Below are 23,995 nucleotides of genomic sequence, written 5' to 3' on the forward strand. Positions count from 1 at the left end.
TAGCAAGGGAAGTTAGAAAGAAATGAGGTGTCAGCTGGTAATTATGAATATAGTGAAATTCAACAAAGAATTCCAGATTATCTCTGATTTCAGCATTAGTAATCAGGAGGTTGCCAGGAGCCACTAAAATATCTGTCTTTATAGCACCCTAAGTTAGCTATAAACTGAGAAAAACACCATAGTATAGATGAAAGAGTGCCAGTTTTAGGAGGTCTCAGTCTAAGACTCCTGGAGTGTAAGCCCCATGAAGTCAGGAACTATTGCTTATCTTTTCAGTTCAGTCATTTTTCAGTCATGTCTGACTCTCCATGACCCCATTTGGGATTTTCTTGGCAAGGATGCTGGAGTGGTTTGCCATTTCCTTCTCCAGCTCATTTCACACATGAGGAAACTGAGGCAAGCAGAATTAAGTGACTTTCCCAGGGTCACACAGCTAGTAAGTGTCTGAGGCTGGATTTGAACTCAGGTCCTTCTGACTCCAGGGCTGGCACTCCATCTGACTGTGCCACCCAGCTGCCCCTGGCTTATCTAAGCCTAATATTTCTTCTGGTATCTGGCAGAGAACTCTACATGTGTTAGATGGGTTTTTTTGGATGCTAACTGAATTGAATTTCAAAATTTGGCACATACTAGCTATGTAATTCTGAGCGAGTTGGTCTCTGTGAATCTCACTATTTTCATTGTAACATAGGACTAATACTTGTAACAGTTATTATACCACATTGTAGTAAAGAATTGCTGTATGAAAGTAAACTATTCTTTCATGTGAAGATTGACTTCTGTCATCTTTCCTTGTGTAGGCATTCCACATTGGATTTTGATATCGAATGTTTATTATGTTTAAGGATCCAAGCATCCATTTATTTTGAGAAACAGAAGCTCAGAAATTTATTCCTGGGAGCAACCTGAGATTATCTAGTCCAATGCGTTTTACAGAAGAAGAAATTGAAATTCAGACTATTGAAATCACCTGCTAATTGATGTCCCTGCCTAGCCTCTCTATCAAAATTGAAACTGAAACATAAATTAGTGGCAGATTGGGAATTAGAATCCTGGTCTCCCAATGGCTATCCTGTGCTCTTTATACCACACTAGGGTCCAAAGAAGAGCAATGGAGGTGATGAAGATTGAAGAAGAAAGTTTAAGGTTTTGGACAGAAGGGAAGACTAAGTGAGGGGTATGTCAAAAGGCTTCAAGTCAGTCAATGAGCATTTATTAAACCCCTCAGCCAGCACTATGCTAAGCTGTGGGGATACAAAGAAAGGCAAAAACCAGTTCCCGCTTTCAAGGAGCTCACAATCTAATGGGGGAAAACATGCAAATAAGATATATACAGGATGAATTGGAGATAACCAACAGAAGCAAGGTTGTAGTATTAAGAGGGATCTTCTTGTGGGATTTTAGCTTGGATTTGAAGGAAGCTAGGGAGGTCAAGAGTTGGAGATGAGGAACAAGAGAACCTCAGGCATGGGAGACAATGGGTGAAAATGCTTGGCATTAGGAGATGGCATGGTCTGTGCCTGGAACATTAAGGAGGTCAGTGTTGCTAGATCAAAGAGTGCGTGGAAGGAAAGAAGGTATAAAAAGATTGGAAAGGTAGGAAGGGGCTAGATCATAAAGGGCTTTTAATGCCAAAGAGAGGATTTTATATTTGATCCTAGATGTGGTAGGAAGTCACTGGACTGGGGTGAGGAACCTGCAGCTTTGAGGCCACATGTGGCCCTCTAGGTCCTCAAGTACAGCCCTTTGACTGAATCCAAATTTCACAGAACAAATCCCCTTAATAAAAGGATTTGTTTTGTAAAACTTGGACTCAGTCAAAGGGCTGCACTTGAGGACTTAGAGGGCCACATGTGACCTCGAGGCCACAGGCTCCCCACCCCTGCACTGGACTTTACTTGATAAGGTGGCAACATGGTCAGAACTGTATTTTAGAAAGATCCTTTTGATAACTGAGTTGGGGAGGGACTGGAGTAGGGAGAGACTAGGCAGGGAGACCAATCAGCAGCCTATTTCAGCAGTCCAGATGTGAGATGATGAGGGCCTGCAGCAGGGTTTGGCAGTGTCAGAGAGAGAGAGTCATATATACAGGGGTATATATGAGAGATGTTACGAAAGCAGAATTGACAGGTCTTGGCAATAGATCGGATACTGATAGTGAGAGAAAGTGAGGAGATGCCGATGACCTTGAGGTTGTGAGCTTTCAGTGAATGATCAATTAACTAATTGTATTAAGAGATTGGGGAGTGGGAGGTGATATAAAAATAGCTCTCAAGCTTAAATTATAGCAAGAGAAATTTGGGCTAGATATAAAGAAGGAATTCCTGACTGTAAGAGTTACCATGGAACATATGCCCGAGGGAGTGCATGAGATCTCTATCCCGGGTGTTCTGAGTGGGATGGTTTGGGCACATCCCTAACTAGAGGCAGTGGGATGACTCCTACAAGTTCTTTCCAGATGCTAGATGCTATCACCACTAAGGCTTATCTAGGGCTTAAAGACAATGGAATATCGGTGGAAGCCAAGCAAACCCACCTGACATACAGTCTTATTTCTAGAATGTACTTCTCTTCTTTCCTGTTTGTTTCAGATCTGATTTAGGAGAGAACAACTGAAAAGTCAAGCTGTAGAGGGTTCTAAACATGGCATATGAATGGTGAGGTTGGCAGGGAGGAGAAACTAGAGTGTATTCAGCTTGAAAATGAAATCAATATGTAAGACCCTATATACGCAGACAAAGGTGAGTGGAAGGGTCCCTAATTAACACCTGGAAAATACTCTACTTATTTTTCTTCTTTCCATTGGGTGACATCTGCCTACTTTGACTTGAAAGCTGTTACTACTACTCCTTAAAGTGATACTTTGCTGATTGAGAAATTTTAATGGCAAATTGTTTTTTCCAATGGACAAATTCCATTTTACTTCCTTTGTTTTATGTAACTTCTTTTCTTCCTTTTCACCCCCTGACCTTGGCCCAGCTGGCCAGTACGTTTTCCCTCCCAACTCATTCTCATTTTGTGTTGCTCATCTAAATCTAGGCCAATATCCCTGGGGCTGTAGAGTTAGAAAAAGAACAAAAAAAATTGTGTTAAGGAAGCTCACAGTGCCTCTTTATTTTGTAGCCATGGCCAGCTAGTAAGGAATTAGCTGCCTATAACTACTTTGGGAATTGTTGTTCCATTGTTTCAGTAATGTCTGACTTCATGACCCCATTTGGAGTTTTCTTTGCAAAGATACTGAAGTGTTTTACCATTTCCTTCTCCAGCTCATTTTACAGATGAGGAAACTGAGGCAAAGAGGGTTAAGTGACTTCCCCAGAGTCACATAGCTAGTAAGTGTCTGAAGCCAGATTTGAACTCATGAAGATGAGTCTTCCTGGTTCCCAGCCCAGTGTTGTATCCATTGTGCCACTTAGTTGGGGTTAATTGATGAGTGGACAGGAATTAAAGACAGATGGTCAGTGTTTGACATCTAACAGATACTAAATGAATGCCGGTTTATTGATTATGAGTTAGAGGCTGAACCAGTGATTTCTTTAGGATAGAGAGCTCCCAGGAGAAGGAACGTTCTTCCCATGCTGGTTTGGATCTTCTCCACAAATTTTAGCTTTAGAGAGAGCTGCTGAGAATACTGGCAAATTAAATAACTTGTCTAGGATCACATAACTAGTTTTTGTCAGAGGTGAAACTCAAACCCAGGTCTTCCTGGCTTAAAGCCAACATGCCATGCCACTTATTGAATGATTGTTAATTAATGTGATATTTGTCTCATTGGGATTGTTAAACTGCTTCCTTAATGTGCTATATGTGGAAGCCAAACTAGATTTCTCACATCCCCTCAAGAGTAGTCTATACTTTCCTGTCTCATTGTCTTTCCTGAAGGTTCCCTCTTGCTGACATGTTTTCCTTCTCTTATCTACCCACTAAATTCACACCCATTGACATCCCATCTATCTTTAAGAGCTAGAATTCAGATGGTTACTCTTCCCTGATTAGGCAGTATGGTGTGGTGGGTAGAGTTCTGGGACATGAAATCAGGAAGACCTAGGCTCACATTCTACCTCTGACATTTATTAGTTAATTAAGTGACTATGGTCCAGCACTTAGCACGATGCCTGGCATACAGAAAGTGGTTAATAAATACTTATTAATTGATTGTTGATCAAGTCACTTAACTGAAGCTCAGTCCCCATTTTCTACATTTATAAATTGGTAATAATAATAATATCTAACTCTTATAAACTTAGATAGAAAACATGTGAGTTACTTACCAAGTAGAGAAAGAGGGTCAACAAGGGCAATGACTAAATAGAACATATACTTGTTTGTAAAACATTACAGAGAAGGGTGTATTATGAGCAATATTATCTAATAAAATAGAGACAGTTGGGGTGGGAGCTAAAGCTGGTTCAAAGATAGGGTGGGGAGAGAATCAACTAAACAAATAGTACTCAAGATTTTGAAGGATGAAAATGGAATGTCAAGTCAACTCAACATGCATTTATTAAGCACTTACTACATGCCAGGCACAGTGCCAAGCTCTGGAAATACCAATATAAGCAAAGTAAGACAGTTCTTGCCCTTATTTGAGAAGGCTTCACATAAAAGAGAGACACAAAGGAAGGTGTTGGGCATGGGTGAGTAAGTTTAGAAGGACAGCAGTGTAGTCTGGAGAGAAATGAAGATGTGGCTGGCCTGGGTGTTTTCCTTAAAATGGAAGTTCTGGGAGTAACCAGACACCCAGAGGAAGGCCCATACAGGTGGAGGGTACTTCTAACATCAGAAATCAAGGGGTGAAGTGAATTTCCAGGATGAAGTTTCTGTGGCAAAGAAAGAAGTGAATAAGGAATGAAAATGGAAAGGATATCTGCAATGATTTTTATAATTATGTATATATATATATATTTATATATATATATTTATATATATATATTATATATATATATATTATATATATATATATATATATATATATATATTTCACCATCAAAGACAGTAAAATTCCTTGGGCCAAAATATTACAGATATACTTTTAAAGGAGGTAGAAATTGGGGAAAGCAGATAGATTATACCAAGTGTTCATTTAAGGAGATTTTTGCTGGAAACGATAGAATTGTGAGAGCATGAGAGTTCAGCTCACAAGGTTTCCTGAAGCAGGGCAGATATTAAAGGGATGGGAAAAAATCCTGGACCTTCTTAATACAAAGAAAAGAATACCAAGAAAATGTCAGTTAAAGAGTTAGATGCCTACTTTTCCATCTTCAAAAAATACACATGAGAATCACCTACACTGTACATCGAAGGCGTCTTTGATGAAATTATTTATTGGGGATAAACAAGTTTTTGAAAAAAATATTCCAAAGGGGACCATGTCTTTACCATCACAAATGAAAGAAAAGATTTAGAGGATAAAGATCCCACTGTGCTTGTTTGTTGATGATTAAAAAAAACACATACCATATGAATTGATAGAGCAAAATACTAGCTCAAACCTGGCTTCCAACAAAGTATTTCTTATCCATATATCAAAATTATTTAACATTCTTTGAAAAACAAAACAACCAAGAAAATCTTATCTGACAACCCTATGGTCATAAATATCAGGTGAAAAATGTAAGATGAAGAAGATATACGGTCATCTAAGCTATTTGCCATTTTGATGGAAGAGATCTCCTGCAGAGGTTAAGTTCAAGAGAGATTTCCTATGGAAGCCGAAGTCTTGAAGATATTCCTGTTCCTATATGACATTGTGCTGCTTCTGTCAAGGCCTGGAAAATGACAGAACCTCCTGGAATGGCTCTGTAACCATTCACAAGACTTCTTGTCTGTTTTTTACCACTATTCGCTCTTACTTGGCAGCTGTGAAATGAGCAAGAGCCTGGCAGCTTTTCTCTTCTACATTTGCTGTCTTGCTGGCTAGCTTCAGAGGGACCATGAGTGTAGCATCTGCCCCTATGATTCTTCCCTCTCCCTATGGTGACTCAGAACAACTCCTGACTTTCCTCTTGGTTTGCTTGCTGACTTTGGTCTAGTGACTAGAGTGGAGCCAAGCAGGAAAGATGTTTAATATTCTCTCTCTCTCTCTCTCTCTCTCTCTCTCTCTCTCTCTCTCTCTCTCTCTCTCTCTCTCTCTCTCTCTCTCTCTCTTCCTCTTCTCCTCCTCTTTCTTCTTCTTCTTCTTCTTCTTCTTCTTCTTCTTCTTTCTTCTTCTTCTTCTTCTTCTTCTTCTCCTTCTCTCTTTCTCCATTTCCTCCCTCTCCTTTTCTCTCTCCTTCCCCTCTTTTTCTCCTCCTCCTCCCCTTACTCTTCCCTTCCTCCTCTTCCTTCTTCCTCTCCACTCAGTAATGAGCATTCTAATCCAGTATCAATTAATCTAGTATATAGTAAGCTACCAATCATCTTCAGATCAATAATAAATCCAAATTTGAACTCAGATCTTCCTGACTCCAGGCCCAGCACTCTATGCACTGTGACACTACCTAGCTGCCTCTATCCAAATGTGAAATGAACTGCCTCAGGACACAGTGGATGCCACATCCCTGGAAGTAGGTCCTTGATCAAAGTCTATATGGGTACTTATTGGTTATGCAGTAAGGGGGACTTCTGTTCTGATTAGACTCAGAGGTCCTTTCTAGTTTCTAAGATTTTGTAATCCTCTGACTGTTATCACATCTCTCCTTGTGGTTTCTGAATCTTCTCTTTTCAAGCCTTCAGTTCCCATACTTCACTCCCCTTTCCACAACTACTCCTACCTGCCAAGATGACCTCCATTTTACCAAGAAGATTGAGGCCAAGCAATGGAAATTTCTTTAATTGCTGGGGAGTGAGGATGTTGGGAAATAGCAAGCAAACGTGTGTCTTGAGTCTAGGCAGGATGAGGTAAGAAGCATTTATTAAGTACTCACCATGTACCAGAAGGCAGCTAGGTGGTACAGTGGATACCTGGAGTCAGGAAGCCTCATCTTCCTGAGTTCAAATCTGGCCTAGGACACTTACTAGCTACGTAACCCTGAGAAAGTCACTTAGCCCTGTTTGCCTCAGTTTTCTCAACTGTAAAATAATCAGGAGAAGGAAATGGCAAACCATTTCATTGGCTTTGCCAAGCAAACCCCAAATGGGGTCATGAAGGGTTGAATGTGACTGAAACAACTGAACAACAACATGTACCAGCATTTATGCTAAGTACTAGAAGTCTTTGGGATGCTTCTATTTCATTGGAGGAAGATAACACAAAAAGGAACTGGAAAGGTGGTGAGTAAGAATAGCAGGGAAGAGAAGGGACCCGCATGGGACATCACCTGAAATCTCTTCACCACAAAGACTGGTGCAGGTTTGGATACTCTATGCTTTCTTAACTCACCCTCAGTTGTCTTTTCCTCTGATTGGAGGGCTGGGGGTGGAAGGTACTAAACTCTTTCCAAAGTCTTCATTATAGAGGGCTTAGAACTTTCCTGGTAACCCCATTCTCCGACAGTGGCTTTGCTTGTCTTCCACTCCATGACTGCTCCCTTACTTCCATTCAGCTTCCTTTTATACTTTGTCTTCCTCTATTAGATTGTAAACCTTGAGGGCAAGGATTGTCTTTTTTTCTTATTTGTGTCTCAAGTGCTTAGCACTTGGCACATAGTAGGCACCTAATAAATGTTTGTTGAATTGAATTGAAAATTCAGAGCACAGCCAGAAAGGGAATGGAAGTTGGCCAGCTTGGACAAAACGGAGGCCCCTGTAGAAACTCTCTAGTGGGAGTAAGGGGTCGGCATGGTGGATGGGTGTTCCAGGGTAAGGAGGTCCAAGATGCTGAAGGAAATTTCAGGGGGAGACTGTAGTCAAGTCTTGGTGCTGAAGTCCAGAAAGTCAGAATGAGGGGGATAAGCAGTTGTCTACAGCTTCCTGGGACCATTTGAAAACATCAATAATAATAACTAGCTTTTATATAGCTCTTTAGAGTTTATAAAGCACTTCACAAATTTTATCTCATTTGATGCTCACAACAGTCCTGTGAAACAGACGCTATTATTATCGCCAGTTCTACAGATGAGGAAACGGGCAATTGGATGTTAAGTGACTTGTCTAGAGTTACATAGCTAGTAAGGATCTGAGGCCAGATTTGAACTCAGTTCTTCCTAAGTCCAGTGCTCTATCCACTGTGCTCCTAGTCTCAGAGCTGTGGTACAATAGTGGTATGACCTAATCATTTTTATAGGGTTTTGTAAGGAAACAGAACAACTCTTCATGACACGTTGCGGTCAGTTCATCAACATCTCTAAGTCATCTCAAAGTCACCACCCCAAAGTTATCAGTGCCTTTTTGATGCTCTGCTGGACTGGGGCAGTGGAAGCCTGCATTTTGTCTGGAATTTACATCTCATAGGACCAGAGCCTTGGTAAGCAGCACCCAGATGGTTTCCCCTGATTTGGCACATATTACCAGGGTGAGAATTTTAGTTAATATAGGATACAATTTGCAAATTATTCTCCTTTGATCTTTGCACTGGTTTGTATGAGATTTCTAAATTCCCCTTTGCAATCTTATTTCTTGCTATTGCCCTTTTGTACTGGCTATTTATAAACTTATTATATTGACTAGAAGGGGTGATTTGTGGTCAGGGGATCAGTACAAGATACAATTTTAATACATTCATGTTCTCTTCATTCCTTCAGTCATCAACAGTCATAAGCTTAGAATCATCTCCAACTTCTTTCTCTTCTGTAACATGCCATATCCAATGGGTCACCATGTTCTACTGATCCTACTTCTTATGCCTTTTCTCTTCTCCCCACTCTGCTCCTTTGCACTGGTTATACTGCTTTTCAGAAATGTACTCTCTCCTCCCTTGTACCTTAGAATCATGGGTTACGTATAAACAAAGCTTTAATGTCATCTTCTGCAGGAGTCCTTTCTTAGTCTTGCCTCCCCAGCTACTGATTGTCCCCTTGAAGGCTACCTTCATGTACTCTGCATTTATCTTACATGTACATGTACCTAGTTGTTGACAGGTTCTCTCCCCCATTAGAATGTGAGCTCATTGAGGGAAGGGGCAATTTTTGCCCCCTTTAAAAAGAAAAATCCCTAGAGCCACAATGCCTAGCACAAAATGAAGACCTAATAAATTCTCACTGATTATTTTCATTTCTACTCCATTAGCCTGGATAAATCCTTTCTCTTAATCTATTGCAATAGCCTCCTGAACTGGAGTCAATGCCTTCAATGACTACCCCTTCTTCGCCAACCCCTCTATTCTATGCATAATGCCTACTGCCAAGTGCCCTTCTCTAGGGATGGGAAATTGGGAGTAATCTCAGCCAGCTGAATACAGACACGTCACTTTAGGGTGATTCTGAGCACAGAATCTCCCAGATCTCCCTTTTCCAGGACTGATGGCAGCCTGGGCACAATGCAGACACCCGGTAACCATCCCCATTCAGTACCATGATGCCGCTCACTATTTTACAGCCCCTGAATCCTTTTCTTCCCTTCCCTCTCTCCCAGTGTCCTCCCCTTAGTCCTCTCACTCTGAACCTCATTCTCTCCAAGCTCCTGAGAGGTTAGAAAAGCCCAGGACCCTAAGTATGGGTGATGCTTCTACACTGTTCTTCCCAACCTCAAACAGTATCTTATAAACTTACTCACAATACTCTCACTAACCTGTATAAATCTGCTTGATCCATGAAACACCACCCTGCTTCCAGTCTTGCTGAATCCCCTCAATACTCTCCTGGCTGTGCTGAAGCATCGGTCACTGTTGTAACCAGTGACTGCTCTGTTGGGTTTCAAAGGGTGGAGAGGAATTCACCTGCTGAAGAGGGGCAGGAGAAGGCATTCTATATGTAGGGAAAGATGGGAGAAAAGGTATAGAGTTACCTCTCTGAAGGTAGCAGCAAGATGGCTATAGGTAAGCAGAGAGAGATTGGTTTTGTCTAAAGAATAATGTATATGAAAGGGAATAATATAAGATTAGGCGCTAGGCCTAGAGTCAGGAAAACTCATCTTCTTGTGTTCAAATCTGACCTCAGATACTTACTAGCTGTGTGACCCTGGGAAAATCACTTAACTTTGTTTGCCTCAGTTTCTTCATCTGTAAAATGAGCTGGAGAAGGAAATGGCAAACCATTTCAGTATCTTGGCCAAGAAAACCCCAAATGGGGTCACAAAGAGTCAGACACAAATGAAATGACTGAGCAACAATAGTATAAGATAAAGCTGGAAAGGTAGAGTACGATTTTGATTGGCCTTGAATGCCAGGTAACATTGTTTGAATTTTCCTTAATAGGCAATAGAAAGTCATTAATTGGAATTTATGTCAATTTAGGCATCCAGTATTGGAAAAATCAGTTGCAACTGTTACTGAATGCATAATACATGCAAAAACTATGAGAAATATTAATGAGTCATTTAAAGATGAATGATGTAGTGTCACTAGTGCTTTATGGTATAAAAGCACAGGACCATCAGTTGAGAACTAGAAGAGGCTTCAGAGGCCTTTCAGGTTACAGATGAAGACACTGAGCTCAAATTCATAAGGATACTAAGATTTGAACTCAGGTCTTCTGATACTAAAGCCAGCATTCTTTCTACTGTACCACTGTGTACTTGAAACTTCTTAAAGGTCACTGGGGTAGTTAGAGCTAGGACTTGAAGGCTCAAAGTCCAATGTCCTTCCAATTTAATTCAGCACTTATTAAGCACCTACTATGTGAACGGAACCACAGTAGGAGACAGAAAGATGGTTGCTACAAAGACAATGGTGAAGAACAGCTCTTGCCTTCTGGGAGCTTACACTTTACAATGGCGTGCTGAAAGTGAGCTAGAAAATTGCTTGCAGACTAGCTTACTTGACTAGCACACTAGTAGGTGAGATAAGATACACAGAAATCATTGTACACAAGCTTTGAATAATCAGTCTCTTTATTCATCTGCCACATTTATTTCTCTTCATGCTTGCGGTTTTGTGGTGGGGTTTACAACATGATTCAGCATAAATCAGGAAATTTGTTAACAACCAAGATTCATTATAAGTAATTACTCAGTGCCCACAGGGAGCCTGGCAGAAATGTTTAACCTGAGTAAATCACACATCCTACCAGGATGACGACTTCCAGCGTGGATAGGGTCTACACAAGTTCAGATTCGTCTCAGGAGATGACGATACTCTTCATCTTCCTGGGAGGATACATTTCTTCCTGGGCCTAAATAACAACAGAGCTGATGAGAGGATGAATGGTGTGGTTAATCATGTGACAAGCAATAAGATTAGGGCAGACCCTCTCAATGGTAGCACTGGGAAGGTCCTGGAGAAGACACAGGGAAACATCTGCTTTCTCATAGCAGAGAGGTAGGACACCGGAGGACAGAACATTGTATGGCATCAGACCAAGTTTCTGTAGCAGAGGGTTTTGCTTAGTGTTTTTTCCTTGTTGCAAGGGAGGATTCATTCGGGGGTGGGAAATGGGGCCATAATATAAAGAAAAATAAATAAAATGAATTTAAAAATGAAACAAATGCTATCATGGGAGATACATATGCACACACACATATGTGTATATATGTATGTATGTATGTATATTATATATATATATGTGTGTGTGTGTGTGTGTGTGTGTGTTTATGTGTATAGCTATGTGTAGCAGTGATTAAGCACTAAGCTTGGAGTCAGAAAGACTCATCTTCCTGAGTTCAAATCCAGTCTCAGATATTTACTAGCTGTGTGACCCTGAGCAAGTCATTTAACCCTGTTTGCCTCAGTTTCCTCATGTATAAGATGAGCTGGTGAAAGAAATGGCAAACCACTCCAGTATCTTTGACGAGAAAATCCCAGATGGGGTATCAAGTGAAATAACTATGACAACAACAATAATATATATGCATATATATGCACATATACAGATGCACAGACATATATATATATATATATATAAAACACATACACACATGTATGTATGTATGTATGTATGTATGTATGTATGTATGTATAAAGATGGCTGGCCTTGTGATTTCATCTGTACTGGTTAATTCCCAGTGTAGAAATTATCCACCCCAATGCATATTAGCATCTCTTCAGAATCTCAGACAATAACTCAGGGCCAATGAGAATTAACTTGTCCATCATCATAGAACAGCTGGGTGCCAGAGGTCTTCCTAACTCAAAGGCTGGGCCTCTATCCATTCCAAAATACTAGCTCTGTCATAGAAATGATAAACATTCAAAGCTCAGTGGACAGGTAAGATTTAGAATTCATTCCTGAGATGCCTCAATGCAGAACAAGGGTCAGCCTCGATGAGGAAATGTAATTAAATAATTCTTGTGTCTTTTGGAGTTTGTCAAATACTTTTCTCACAGTCACCTTATGAGATAGATAGTGTACCTATTATTAACATCTTACCCTTGTGTAAGACAAGACCCATAGATGTGTAATGACTTGCCCAGGGACATACAGCTAGAAAGTATCATAGGTGGGATTTGAACACAGGTCTCCTGACTTGAGGGTTCATCCCTTGTGCTATTTATGCCTACAATACAATATCCTTATTATTGTGATTATTATTATTCTCTACCAAACCACCTCTCTTTCTGACTTTCCTGGATCTGATTGGCTGGATCTGGGCTGACCAGCACTTCTGAAAGGAGTAAAAAGCATTATATAATCAGCAGGAACCAAGCATTGTTTTTTCTTAATTTTAGTCTCCCCAAGAGGAAGTGTGAATGTTAGGAGGAAGTTAACTTGGGGCACAATTTATGTTCCACAATAGGTTCTGCTTGGTATAAGTTTGTTGCAATGACCTGATCTTTCTCTGGCTTGGGTTACCTGCCTATGAGTCATAGACCCTTAGTCCTGAAAGGAAAGAAGAAAAATCTAGTCCAATCTTTTCATTTTATAGTGGAGGAACCCAAGGTCCAGAAAATCGATGATACCTTGCCCAGGTGCTAGGTGGCACAGTGAATAAAGCAGTGGACGGGGAGTCAGGAAGACCTGAGTTCAGATCTGGCCTTCAAGACATTTACTAGCTGTGTGACCCTGAGTGAGTCATTTAACATCTGTCTGCCTCAGTTTCCTCATCTACAAAATAAGGAAAATGATAGCACTTACCTTGTAGTGTTATTGTGAGGCTAAAATGAGATATTTGTGAAAATCCTTTGCAAACCTTTAAGAACTATACAAATGCTAGTTATTATTAATATTATTACTAAGATCACACAGTTAAAGGCCAAGTCAGACATCTAGGCCTCCTGACATCCAATCCAATATTCCCATCACTATAAAATGCTCAGCTACATAAAAGAGAACCCTTCCTTTCCTCAAAATGAATGTTCCATAGAATCTCTTTCCATGTAGATCTTCTTGTTATTCTGTGGTGGGCAACTAGTTACTCTCCAATGGCTGGCTAAAAAGTTTAGTTCCTCATTTGAACAGCAGAAGGATGTCTAAGTTCTAAACTCAGTTGATGATTCTTAAAGGAGAAGCCTGTCTCGCTGATAAGGCTGGAAGCTTTTGATGCCTGTCCTACTTTATTGTTCTAAATTATAGCATAACCTTCCCTTATCCACATCGACCTTTTCCATATATGAATATCTAAACCAAAGTGTGTGCAACATCTTTTGGTACTCAATTAGATACTGACTTGTCCTGTTCTATGGTTGTGTGTGTGAGTGTGTGTGTTTTGTCTCCCTAATGAGCCTGTAAAGTACATAAGCATATGACCAAGTTCGATATTTATCTGCGTCCCTCAGAGGGTGTAGAATAAACCTTTGTTCTTCAGGATTCCCAGGGATTAGAGCATAAGTATCACCAAACTAAATTAATGCTCAGATTTTTTATCAATAAATAATATGTACTCATATTATTCAATTAACAAAATCATACATTGAAATTGTTTTTAAACATTCTGTATAAATAATAGTTGGAGTACTTAATACCCAACAAAAGGTTAAAGTCCTCAACCACTCATTAGCTTGGGGAAGTGGCTTTCCCTTTCTTGGATTGGTTTCCCATCTGTATGTAGTCCCCCAGCTCCTGGGTTGTAGGCTCAGAGTGCTTCCATGGAGATGGCTAATTTGGGAAATGGCTGAATAGATTGCATCAGAGCCCACCAGTTTGGTGATGTCTTTTTGAACTTGGCTTCAAGGCTTCTGGGAAGAAGGAGATACAAGATCACTTATTTCACTAGCTATATGGGAAAAAGATTTGCAGGCTGAGTCACGCGTGTTTGTCTGAGGTCTGGAGGCTTATTCCCCTGTTTTGTCTCCTCCAGTACTCTGACAAGATGCTTCTGAAGAACTGTGATGATGGGATACAGGCTACTCCCTAACTAGCCTCATGTCTGGGGATGCTGGAAGATCTCAGGGGCCATTTTACCTGGAGCCCCTCTCTTCTTATACCCACGTGTCCTCCAGTTAAAGAATGATGATGATAATAATAATAATACAAAGACCTAGTATTTATAAGGTGCTTTAAGGATTGCAAAGCACTTTATACACGTTATCTTTCATCATCATATCAACCCTGCATTCTTGTGACTCTTTGTGACTCCTTTTGGGTGTTTTTTGGCAAAGATACTGGAGTGGTTTGCTATTTCTTTCCCCAGTTCATTTTATAGACAACAAAATTGAGGCAAACAGGGTTAAGTGACTTGCCCAACATCACACAGCTAGTAAATGTCAGAGGCCAGATTTGGACTCAGGAAGATGAATCTTCCTGACTTCATATTGGGCATTCTATCTACTGCACCGCCTAGCTGCCCCTTCAATCCTGGGAGATAGGGGCTATTATTATTCCCATTTTACAGACAAAGAAACAAAGGCAAACAGGGGTCTTGTGACTTGTCCATTTAAAAACATCAATTTGAGGAGCACAAAGGCTCACAAAAAGATCCATGATATGTAAAAAGGCCCAGACCTGTGGCCTAGAGATACTGCTTAGCCTCTTTTGAGTCTGTAATGACTACAAGCCACCTGTTTCATGGCAGTGCCCAGAACAGTCCCTTGAACATACAGTAATGTACAGTAGGCAATGAACACATAATTATTTGACTCCAATGGGATTGTGACTAGAAGATAACATTAATAGTTAAAAATTCCCAGGTCTAAGGCCAGAGCAGTCTTATCAGCTCTCAGATGTTCTCCTTTTCTATACATATTTTCTGAGCCTTCGAACATTTCCCATTTGAATTCATACAACCTTTTACATTTGCCTCTAGTACCACTACCTGTGGTTAGTATTAAATGTTGTCCAAGGCATCTTTCTCCCAGCTGCTATGACCACTTCACCATTGTGTTCCTGTTTCTTACTACAACTGTCACAGAGGTCATTGACTTAGAACTCAGGGTCATTAGAGGTCATCTAATCCAACCCCCCAACCACTTCATTTTTTACTGATGGGGAAACCAAGGCCCAGAGATTAAGTGACTTACTGAATGACCCAAAAGTAGTGAGTGGCCAACTTTGTGACTCCACAGCCAGCATGCTTTCCAGACACTGTCTCTTTTAGTTGGTTTGTGCGTTTACAAAATATTTATTAAATTCCTATTATGTATAGTGTACTTACTATGTAGGCATTGAGACAGATGTAGAGATAACAAAGGCATGATTCCTGTTATCAGAGAGTTTACAGTCTATGAAAAGAAGATCTCCATTCAAATTCTGCTTTAGACACTAGCTTTGTGACCCTGGGCAAGTCACTTGACCTCTTAGCCTCAGTTTCCTAATCTATAAAATAAAGACATTAATAGCACTTACCTCACAGTGTTTATTGTGAGGACCAAAGAGAAGATATAAAATAAAGTACAAACCTTAAAACAATATATCAGTGTATCATCATCATTGTTGTCATCATCATCACCATCATCATCCTCATTATTATTATCCATGATTCTAGTCCTGGAGGAAACAGGAGTTGATGACCAAAGGGTCAGGTGGAAGAGATAGTCTTTGTAATGGAGAGAGTCACCTTATCCTCTCAGATGGATGAGTTCTGGGTGCCACATTTAGATAAGGATGTTGATGCAGAGGATGACAACCAAGATGGTGAAGAAGATCATGTTATATGAAGATTAATGAAAGAACTGAAGGTTCATCCCCACAGCCTAAATTCCCTGTCTTAGGCACCTTCTTCAGGAGACCTTCCCTAGTTCCCTTACCTCTACTCCCTGCTAGTACCTTCCCTTAACACAATATGACGCATGTTCAGTCATTTATTTCAGTCATGGTCAACTCTTCATGACCCCATTTGGGGTTTTCTTGGCAGAGATATTGAAATGGTTTGCCATTTCTTTTCTAGCTCATTTTACAGGTGAGGCAACTGAGGCAAACAGGGTTAAGTGACTCACCCAGGGTCAAACAGCTAGTAAGTGTCTGAGGCCAGATTTGAACGCAGGTCCTTCTGACTCCAGGCCTGACACTCTATCGCACCACCTAGCTGCCCTTAGTATGACACAAACTAATTGCCTAATAAATGCTCATTGTCTAGTTGTTGACTACTTTCATGTCTTTGTTACCTTCCTCTACTTTACATATATGGTTAACTGATAACTCCATACCCTCATGATTATGTTGTCCCCAGCATGGAAACACTCGATGTACACTTGATTTAATCTGGCTTCCTTTCTGATTTTTTTTTTCTCTATTTAATTCCATTTCTACCTTCTCTATAATCAAATTTGGGTCTGTGATTTTAGAGTCAAAGTGTAGTCACACTACTCTCCTTGATTTTGAAAGCTGTCACAACAACCTTTTCCAATATTTTTATATTTCTCCATTTGTCGTCCTTCTGTATTCATACTTAAATTTCCTTGAGATAAATTTACTTATTTGGGACTCTCATTTCTTTTAACAGGTAATTTATTCTGTGCTATTTCCCTTATCCATAAACTTTTCCACAAAAGATTAAACCAGCATTGCCTTTGGCTGACATTGCTCTCCAATTGACAGATAAGTTAAGTATTTGCTGATAGAGACACCTTTTAGGATTCTTTGTTCTCCTTGTCATAACAACTGATTTACATCAGTTAAAATTCTCTGTGAAATTATAATCAGTTTTAATATCTTTCTGTCCATTTCCAATCCTTCATTTTCAGTGATTTGTTCAAATAGTTCAAAAACAAACTGTTTCAATCACATGTCACTTCTCCCCTCCCCCTCATTTTTACCTTTTCTTCTAGCTTCATACTGTTCAATCCTTGTTCCAGTGTGACAGTGGTCTAAGACATAGGAATTGATTCAGGTATGACTTCTGCACCAGTAACAAAGGGCTCTAGACCAGGGGTGTTATGAAATAGAAATGGGGTCATCAAACCATACATAAGGATCCTTATGGGCTGTATATTAGCTTAGAAAACCACAAATTATCATTATCTAAATTTTATTTTTTGTTAATTTATGTTGTTGAATGTTTCTCAATTATGGTTTAATGTGGTTCAGGCCACACTTGGGAATTGGAGCTGATGGATGCATGTTTGACATCTCTGTTCTAGACCATTTGTTTTTCCAAATAAATTTTGTTATTATTTTGTTTGACTCTAAAATGTATGCTCTTGGTAGTTTTACTGGTTTAGTATTAAATCTACAAATTAGTTTAGGGAGTGCCATCATTTCTATTATATTTCTTGACCCATCTGAGAACATTTGACATCCTTCCAATTTTTAAGTCATTTTCTATTTCTTTGAAGAGTGTTTTGTAATTATATACAAACAAATTTTGAGTCAGTCTTGCTAGAGTGACTCTAGATATTTGATATAATTTGTAGTTATTTTAAATGAGGCTTCCCTTTCTTATTATTTCTTTCATGATAGCATATAGGGCCTGAAATCAGGAAGACCTGAGTTCAAATGTGACCACAGATACTTACTAGCCACAAGGCTCTGGGCAAGTCATTTAACCCTGTTTGCCTGAGTTTCCTCATCTGTAAAATGAGCTAAAGAAGGAAATGGGAAACCATTCTAGTGTCTTTGACAAGAAAATTCCAAATGGGGTTACAGAGAGTCAGACACAACTGAAAGAGACTAAACAACAACAAAAAAAGATGTTTATTTCTGTAGGGTTAGTAAGACTATCAATGTTCTCAATTTTGTCGACTGGGGTTTTCTAAGTAAACCATCATGTTGTTAGCAAGTAGGATAGCTTTATCTCCTCTTTCCCTATGTTTACGACTTTAATTTCTTTCTACTCTTTTGTTGTTGTTCATCTAGTAGTTCATCTAGTAGTACGTCACATAATATAGGCAAGGGATCTTACTTGACTACTCTTCTTTTTTTTTGTGGGGGAGACTTCCATTATTTTTCTGCTACAAAAATGCATCTTTTGGTTTTAGATGTAGACTTAAAATTATATGCCTGTGGTTTGTAGGGCTTTTACCACATAATCGAGATTTGGGAGGTGTTTTTGTTTGAAATGGGATTATGTGTATTGTTTTTCCTAATGTTGAGCCCTTTTTACATCCTTAATATAAATTCAGTTTGATTCTAGTTAATATTTTCTCCAGTAGGTTGCCGTTGTATTTTTATTAGAGTATTATTGAAAATTTTTAATCAACATTTGAAGACATCCATTCTTTAAAAAAGCTACTTAAGAGGATTATCTTGGTAGGTGCATAGATGATATGTTTGGGATTTGAGAGACTGGAGTTTGTCCCTTCAATCTATCATCCTTTATTTCCTTTTTCCTTTTATAGTAAAACTCCTAAAAGGAGTAGCCTACTTTTGTTGTCAATAATACATTGCCACCCTCTTACTTATTAACCCCTTGAGATCTGGTTTCCAATTCCATCATTCTACTGTCTCTACAAGGTTAGCAATGATCTCTTTTCCTTCCTACTTTATTATTTTTATTTTTATCCATAAAATTTTGATTGTATATTTTGTTTTTACTTAGCTCACACTTCCCAATGTAGTCTTTTTTCCTCCTGGACATTAATCCTCCATAATAACAGAAAAGAAAAAAAGTATAGCAAAATCAGTTAGCACATTGAAAATATCTGACATTATATGGCGTAGTCCACACCCAGGCTCCCATTTCTGAAAGGAAGGAGGAGGTGAGAAGGACTCTTTATGTTTCTTCTTTAGAGTAAAGCTTGGTCCTTCTAATTTCACAGCATTCAGTTTTGGTGGTTGGTTATTTTATTATTATACTAACTTAGATTGTTTCTATCATTATATTATTTCCCAGCTTCTGCATATTTTACTCTGTATAAACTCATATGTTTTTTTCATGCTTCTCTGTTTTCATTACAGTCCTCATTTTTTACAGTACAATTACATTCAGGTACCATGAAATTTTAGTCTTTCTCCAGACAACGGACATCTACTTTGCTTCTAGTTTTTTGCTACTACAAAAAATATAAAATATAAATATTTTGATATGTAGGAGGCTTTTAAAAATTATCATTGGTTATCTACCTAGCAGTGAAATCTCTGGGTCAAAAGATATGGATATCTTAGTCACCTTCTTATCATAGTTTTGAATTGCTTTGCAAGATGGCTGGGTTAATTCATAACTCTTTCGACAGGGCATGAGTGTCCCTATTTTCCCACAATCCTCCAATATTAACCTTTCCCATCATTTGTCACTTTTGGTAATTTGATGGTTGTGAGGTGAACCATCAGAGTTTTTTTTTTTTAAATTTATACTTCCCTTATTGTTAGTGATTAGGACCATTCTTTCCTATGGTTGTTGATTGCTTACAGTTCTTATTTTGAAAATTATTTACTCTTCGGTAGCTAGGTGGCACAGTGAATAGGGCACCAGCCCTGGAGTCAGGAGGATCTAAGTTTAAATCTGGCCTGTGACTCTGGGCAAGTCACTTAATCCCAATTGCCTCGCCAAAAAAAAAAAAAAAGAATTATTTGTTCCTATGTTTTTATCATTTATCCACTAGAAAATGACTTTTGGTCTTATATGTTTTTGTTGGCCACCTATTTATCTTGGATATCAGACCCTTAATTATAGATATTTAATATATCGGTTTTTCTTCTAGTTAATGATTTCCTATCCTTGCATGCATTTTGTTTGTACCAATGATCTCTTAACTGCTAAATCCAATGCTAAATCCATTTTGTTAGTCTTAACTTTTCTCCATTTTTTAACAGTCACCTCCTCTTTCTGGAAACTCTCTCTTCCCTTACTTTCACGACACATTATTCACTCATAGTTTGCTTCTTCCTTATGTTAGTCATGCTTAACTCTTTATTGGTTCATCAAACATCTCCCATTTCTTAAGTGATGATTTCCCTGAAGGTTCTGCCCTGTCTTTTTCTCTTACCTCCGTGTAATCTGTCATTTGGTGATCTCATCACATCTGTAGGTTAAATGATCATCTCTAATTGAATGAATCCCAAATCTAGAGATACTGTCCTTTTCTCTCTCCTGCTCTCCAGTCCCACACCATCATCTCACTTCCAGGTAGCCTGTCAGCACCTCCCAAATGTTTCCAAAGTAGAACTCAGCATATTTTTCCTAAACTCTCCCCTCCTCCACATCTTCCTATTTTTGTCAGGGGCATTACCCTTTTCGCAGTCACTTTGTTTCATTACATTGGAGTCATCTTTGAATGTTACCTCTCCCATGGCAGTTAGGTGGTGCCATAGTGCATTAGAGTGCTGGGCCTAGAGTTAGGAAGACCTGAGTTCAAACATAGTCTCAGATACTTACTAGCTGTGTGATCCAGAGCAACTCACTTAACCTCTGTCTGTCTCAGTTTCCTCAACTGCAAAATGGGAATAATAATGCTACCTACTTCCCAGGGTTGTTGCGAGTATCAAATAAGATAGTCGATAGAGTGCTGGCCTGGATTCAGGAAGACCGGAGTTAGAACATGGCCTCAGACACTAGCTGTGAACCTCTGTTTGCCTCCCAGGGTTGTTGTGAGGATCAAATAAGATAGTAATGGTAAAGCTCTAAGCACAGTACCTAGCACAGGGTAGATGCCTAACAAATGCTTTGTTCCTTCCCTCAGCCCTTATATCTAATGAGATGCCAGGTGTTTCTTGATGTTTCATTCTCATTTTTACATTGTTAGCCTTGTCATCATATTTTTGTGGTCAGCTAGTACAAAAATAACCCAACCTCACATGGACTACCCAACATCCAGTAGAGAAGCAAAAGAAGTCCTTTCTTGGGCTACACCTCGTTACCACTGTGTTCTCAGGAAGGCAGAGAAAGAGGTAGGGTGAAGTGGTTCAGGGAAAATCGCTGAAATGAGGTTTTGAGTTTTGAAATGCAACTGGAACAAAGAAAGCATATCATTTGGATCCTCTAGATTTGTATTCATTTTTGCCAAGAGGATAAAGATGCTGAGCACTGTGGAATTATTGTAGGGAGAGGAAAAAGGGCAGAGCAGGAATTCCTTAGGTGGTCACTATTGGGGTTTCCATTGAACTACAATCTTCAGAGCCAGATTTGAGCTCAGATTTCATTTTAGTCATTTGGAGAACTGGAAAAAGAAAGAGGAAGAAAACAAAACTGAAGACAGAGCAAAAAAAAAGAGTCATTTTGTTTTTGAAAAAAAAAGATTACAAAAATTCAGGAGAAACTTTTCCTCTTAAGAAATGGGTAGAAGTACGTGTTGTAAGAATGCTTGTAATGGAGTTTGGGGTGTGTGGTGTATGTGGAGTTAGTCACTTTCTGTGTACTTTCTGTGTTCCCTGATTTTCAATGAGTTTTAATTTTATCCAAGAGATAAGTCATATTTCTGACACCATCCACTCTAATATACTTATTTCTTTTCCCTCTTCTTTCTTTTCTGTCACCTTTAATTCTCCTTGTCACCTTTCCTGCACTTGATACTTGGAACTACCTATCAGTGGTGATGAAATCGGAGACTAAATAATAGGACTGATCCTGGAATTGATCCAGGAACCAGTGGGCTGGAGAGACAGTGTCAGAGAATGCATACGTGTGTGTTGGGGAAATGCATCTATTTTTAGACAAAGAGATTTTCCTGAGGCCAGCGGAGTGATAGGAGACTTGATGATAGGGCCATGTCATCCTTTGATCATTAAGAGTAGTTTTCATCCACTCCCCAAAGTTATTTTTCCTTCCTCCTTATCTTCTTCCTCCTCCTTTTTGTTCTCTACAATCCATTTGGCTCAGCTACCCTAAGCAGCATTCCATGAGCTTGTTGGTGATTCATTGATTTTTCCACTGGCACACCTGCCTAAGCTTTCCCCACTATGGTATAGCCCTACTGTAAAGTGGCAATTCATCCCTGAACAAGGTGTTAGAGTTTGCCTCTAGGTTTTCAAGTTACCAAACCAGTTCTCTAAGAAGCTTGGTCTAAATGTTTTTGGTTAATTGGGAAAGGAGAAGAGATCAGGATAAAAGACCCTGGACCAGGGGCCTCTAGAAGAAGGTGCCTCCCTCTACCTGCTAACTCAAATGAATGATTTAAGGGAAGGGACTCTAGTGTTGGGAGTCAGAGGATCTGTATTCAAATCTAGAATCTTCTACATAGTGCTTATGTGACCTTACAAAAGTCATATAACCTCTCTGGATTTCAGTCGCATTATCTGTAAAACCGAGGGAGGCTGACGTCTCTTCAGCTCTAAAGCCTGTGACGTGCATAGACTTTGGGGGAAGTCATAGTGGTAATTTGCTAGTCTTGGTGACCCAGTATCTTTTTTGAGCTTCTTTCTTATTGTGTAATTAAAGCTTGTAAAGCAAAGAAAGTCCCACAGGCAGAAAGCCACAGATTACAAATGCAAGGGACCAAGGATTAGTTTTCTCAGGAGAGATGAATAGAACTCATTGCAATTTGGAAAATACAGGTATACTCTGATTCAGGTTCGGGAGAAAGAAAGGGGTAAACATTTTTCTTTACTCATCTGTCTTCCTACAGCCAATACTAACCACAAAAGCTGTATATCTCTGACTGAGATCCCTGCCATTACAGGAGTGTCTATGTTCTAAATCAATGGCAGGAAATATAAAGTCAAGAGCCAGAAGGGAAAGTGTAGAGAATTATGTGGGTGAATGTCAGGGTAATTAGTAGGGGTTGAAAGGAGTGTAATTGCTAAAGCTCTGTGAGGTGGTGTGTAGGAAGCTGGAGGATGCAGACAGGTTTGGTTAATTTATGTGGGGAGAGCCAGTAGAAAGGTGGAGACAGGCTGATTTCCAACTGGGGTTGCCTGAGTAGATGAATCCCTTCCAAGAAATATGAGGAGAAACTTGGTGTTGGCAGGCTTGAGGACTTTGGAAAAAATGAAGTTGGGAAACTCCCACTTGCCATAGCCAGTCCTTCTTAAGGGTTTGGATCTGGGTGGCTCTATTTCTCATACAGCTTTAATGAGAACACGCTGGGGAAAGGCCCTCAGTCAGGGAGAGTTCTCACTTGTTTCTGGATTTTGACAGTCGATGGATGTTGAGATCTGTTTATTGAAATTTGGCAGGAGAAAGCTGGACTACATTACCTCTGAGGTCCCTTCCAACTTTGCTATTCTGTGATTGTTTCTCATTCTGAAGTTGCCAGTACAAATTCCATTGTCACCGTTTCATAGGGAAGGAAATCAGGGTCTAAAGGTGCCATGCTGATTTGTCCAAGGTATGTTGGCCAAACAACAGCAAAACTTAGGCTTGAGGGCAGCTAGGTGGCGCAGTGGATAGAGCACCGGCCCTGAAGTCAGGAGGACCTGAGTTCAAATCCAGCCTCAAACACTTGACACTAGCTGTGTGACCCGGGCATGTCACTTAACCCCAACTGCCTAAAAATTTTAAAAAAAATTAAAAAACCCCCAAAAAACCCTCTAAGGCTTGAAAACAGAATTGCCTACCTCTAAAAGTTGTGTCCTTTTCATCTATGACTATTTAACTTTGGAATCACCAGTTATTTTACAGATAGAACCCTGATGTAATTGTTTCATGACAAATCTCCTTGTCATACTATTTGCTCCAATTATTTTACTGTTTCCAAGATCTTTGAGTCCCTCAGTGTGGGATCAGTGACCCAGAATAATGACTCAATGAGGCAATCCTCAATGGGAGAACTTTGGCCATCTGCAGTGACATTTACATA

At 39.6% G+C, this 23,995-nt stretch overlaps 1 protein-coding gene across 5 annotated transcripts in view; it reads left to right on the top strand.

The window, feature by feature from the left end:
- Positions 1-23,995, top strand: part of TNFSF18 (TNF superfamily member 18) — a 62,492-nt gene that overhangs the window by 26,690 nt on the left and 11,807 nt on the right. For 2 of the 5 annotated variants that reach the window (XM_078156491.1, XM_078156492.1), the window contains exon 3: positions 2,592-2,741. The exons of the other annotated variants lie outside the window; for them this stretch is intronic. In XM_078156491.1, the coding sequence (XP_078012617.1) occupies positions 2,703-2,741 (39 nt within the window). In that variant the 5' untranslated portion in view covers positions 2,592-2,702. The remainder of the gene's footprint in view (positions 1-2,591; positions 2,742-23,995) is intronic. 5 annotated transcript variants of the gene reach the window in all.

This window comes from Phascolarctos cinereus, unplaced genomic scaffold (genome assembly GCF_003287225.1).
Source record: "Phascolarctos cinereus isolate Bilbo 61053 unplaced genomic scaffold, phaCin_HiC Scaffold_5;HRSCAF=322, whole genome shotgun sequence".
Lineage (NCBI taxonomy): Eukaryota > Metazoa > Chordata > Mammalia > Diprotodontia > Phascolarctidae > Phascolarctos > Phascolarctos cinereus.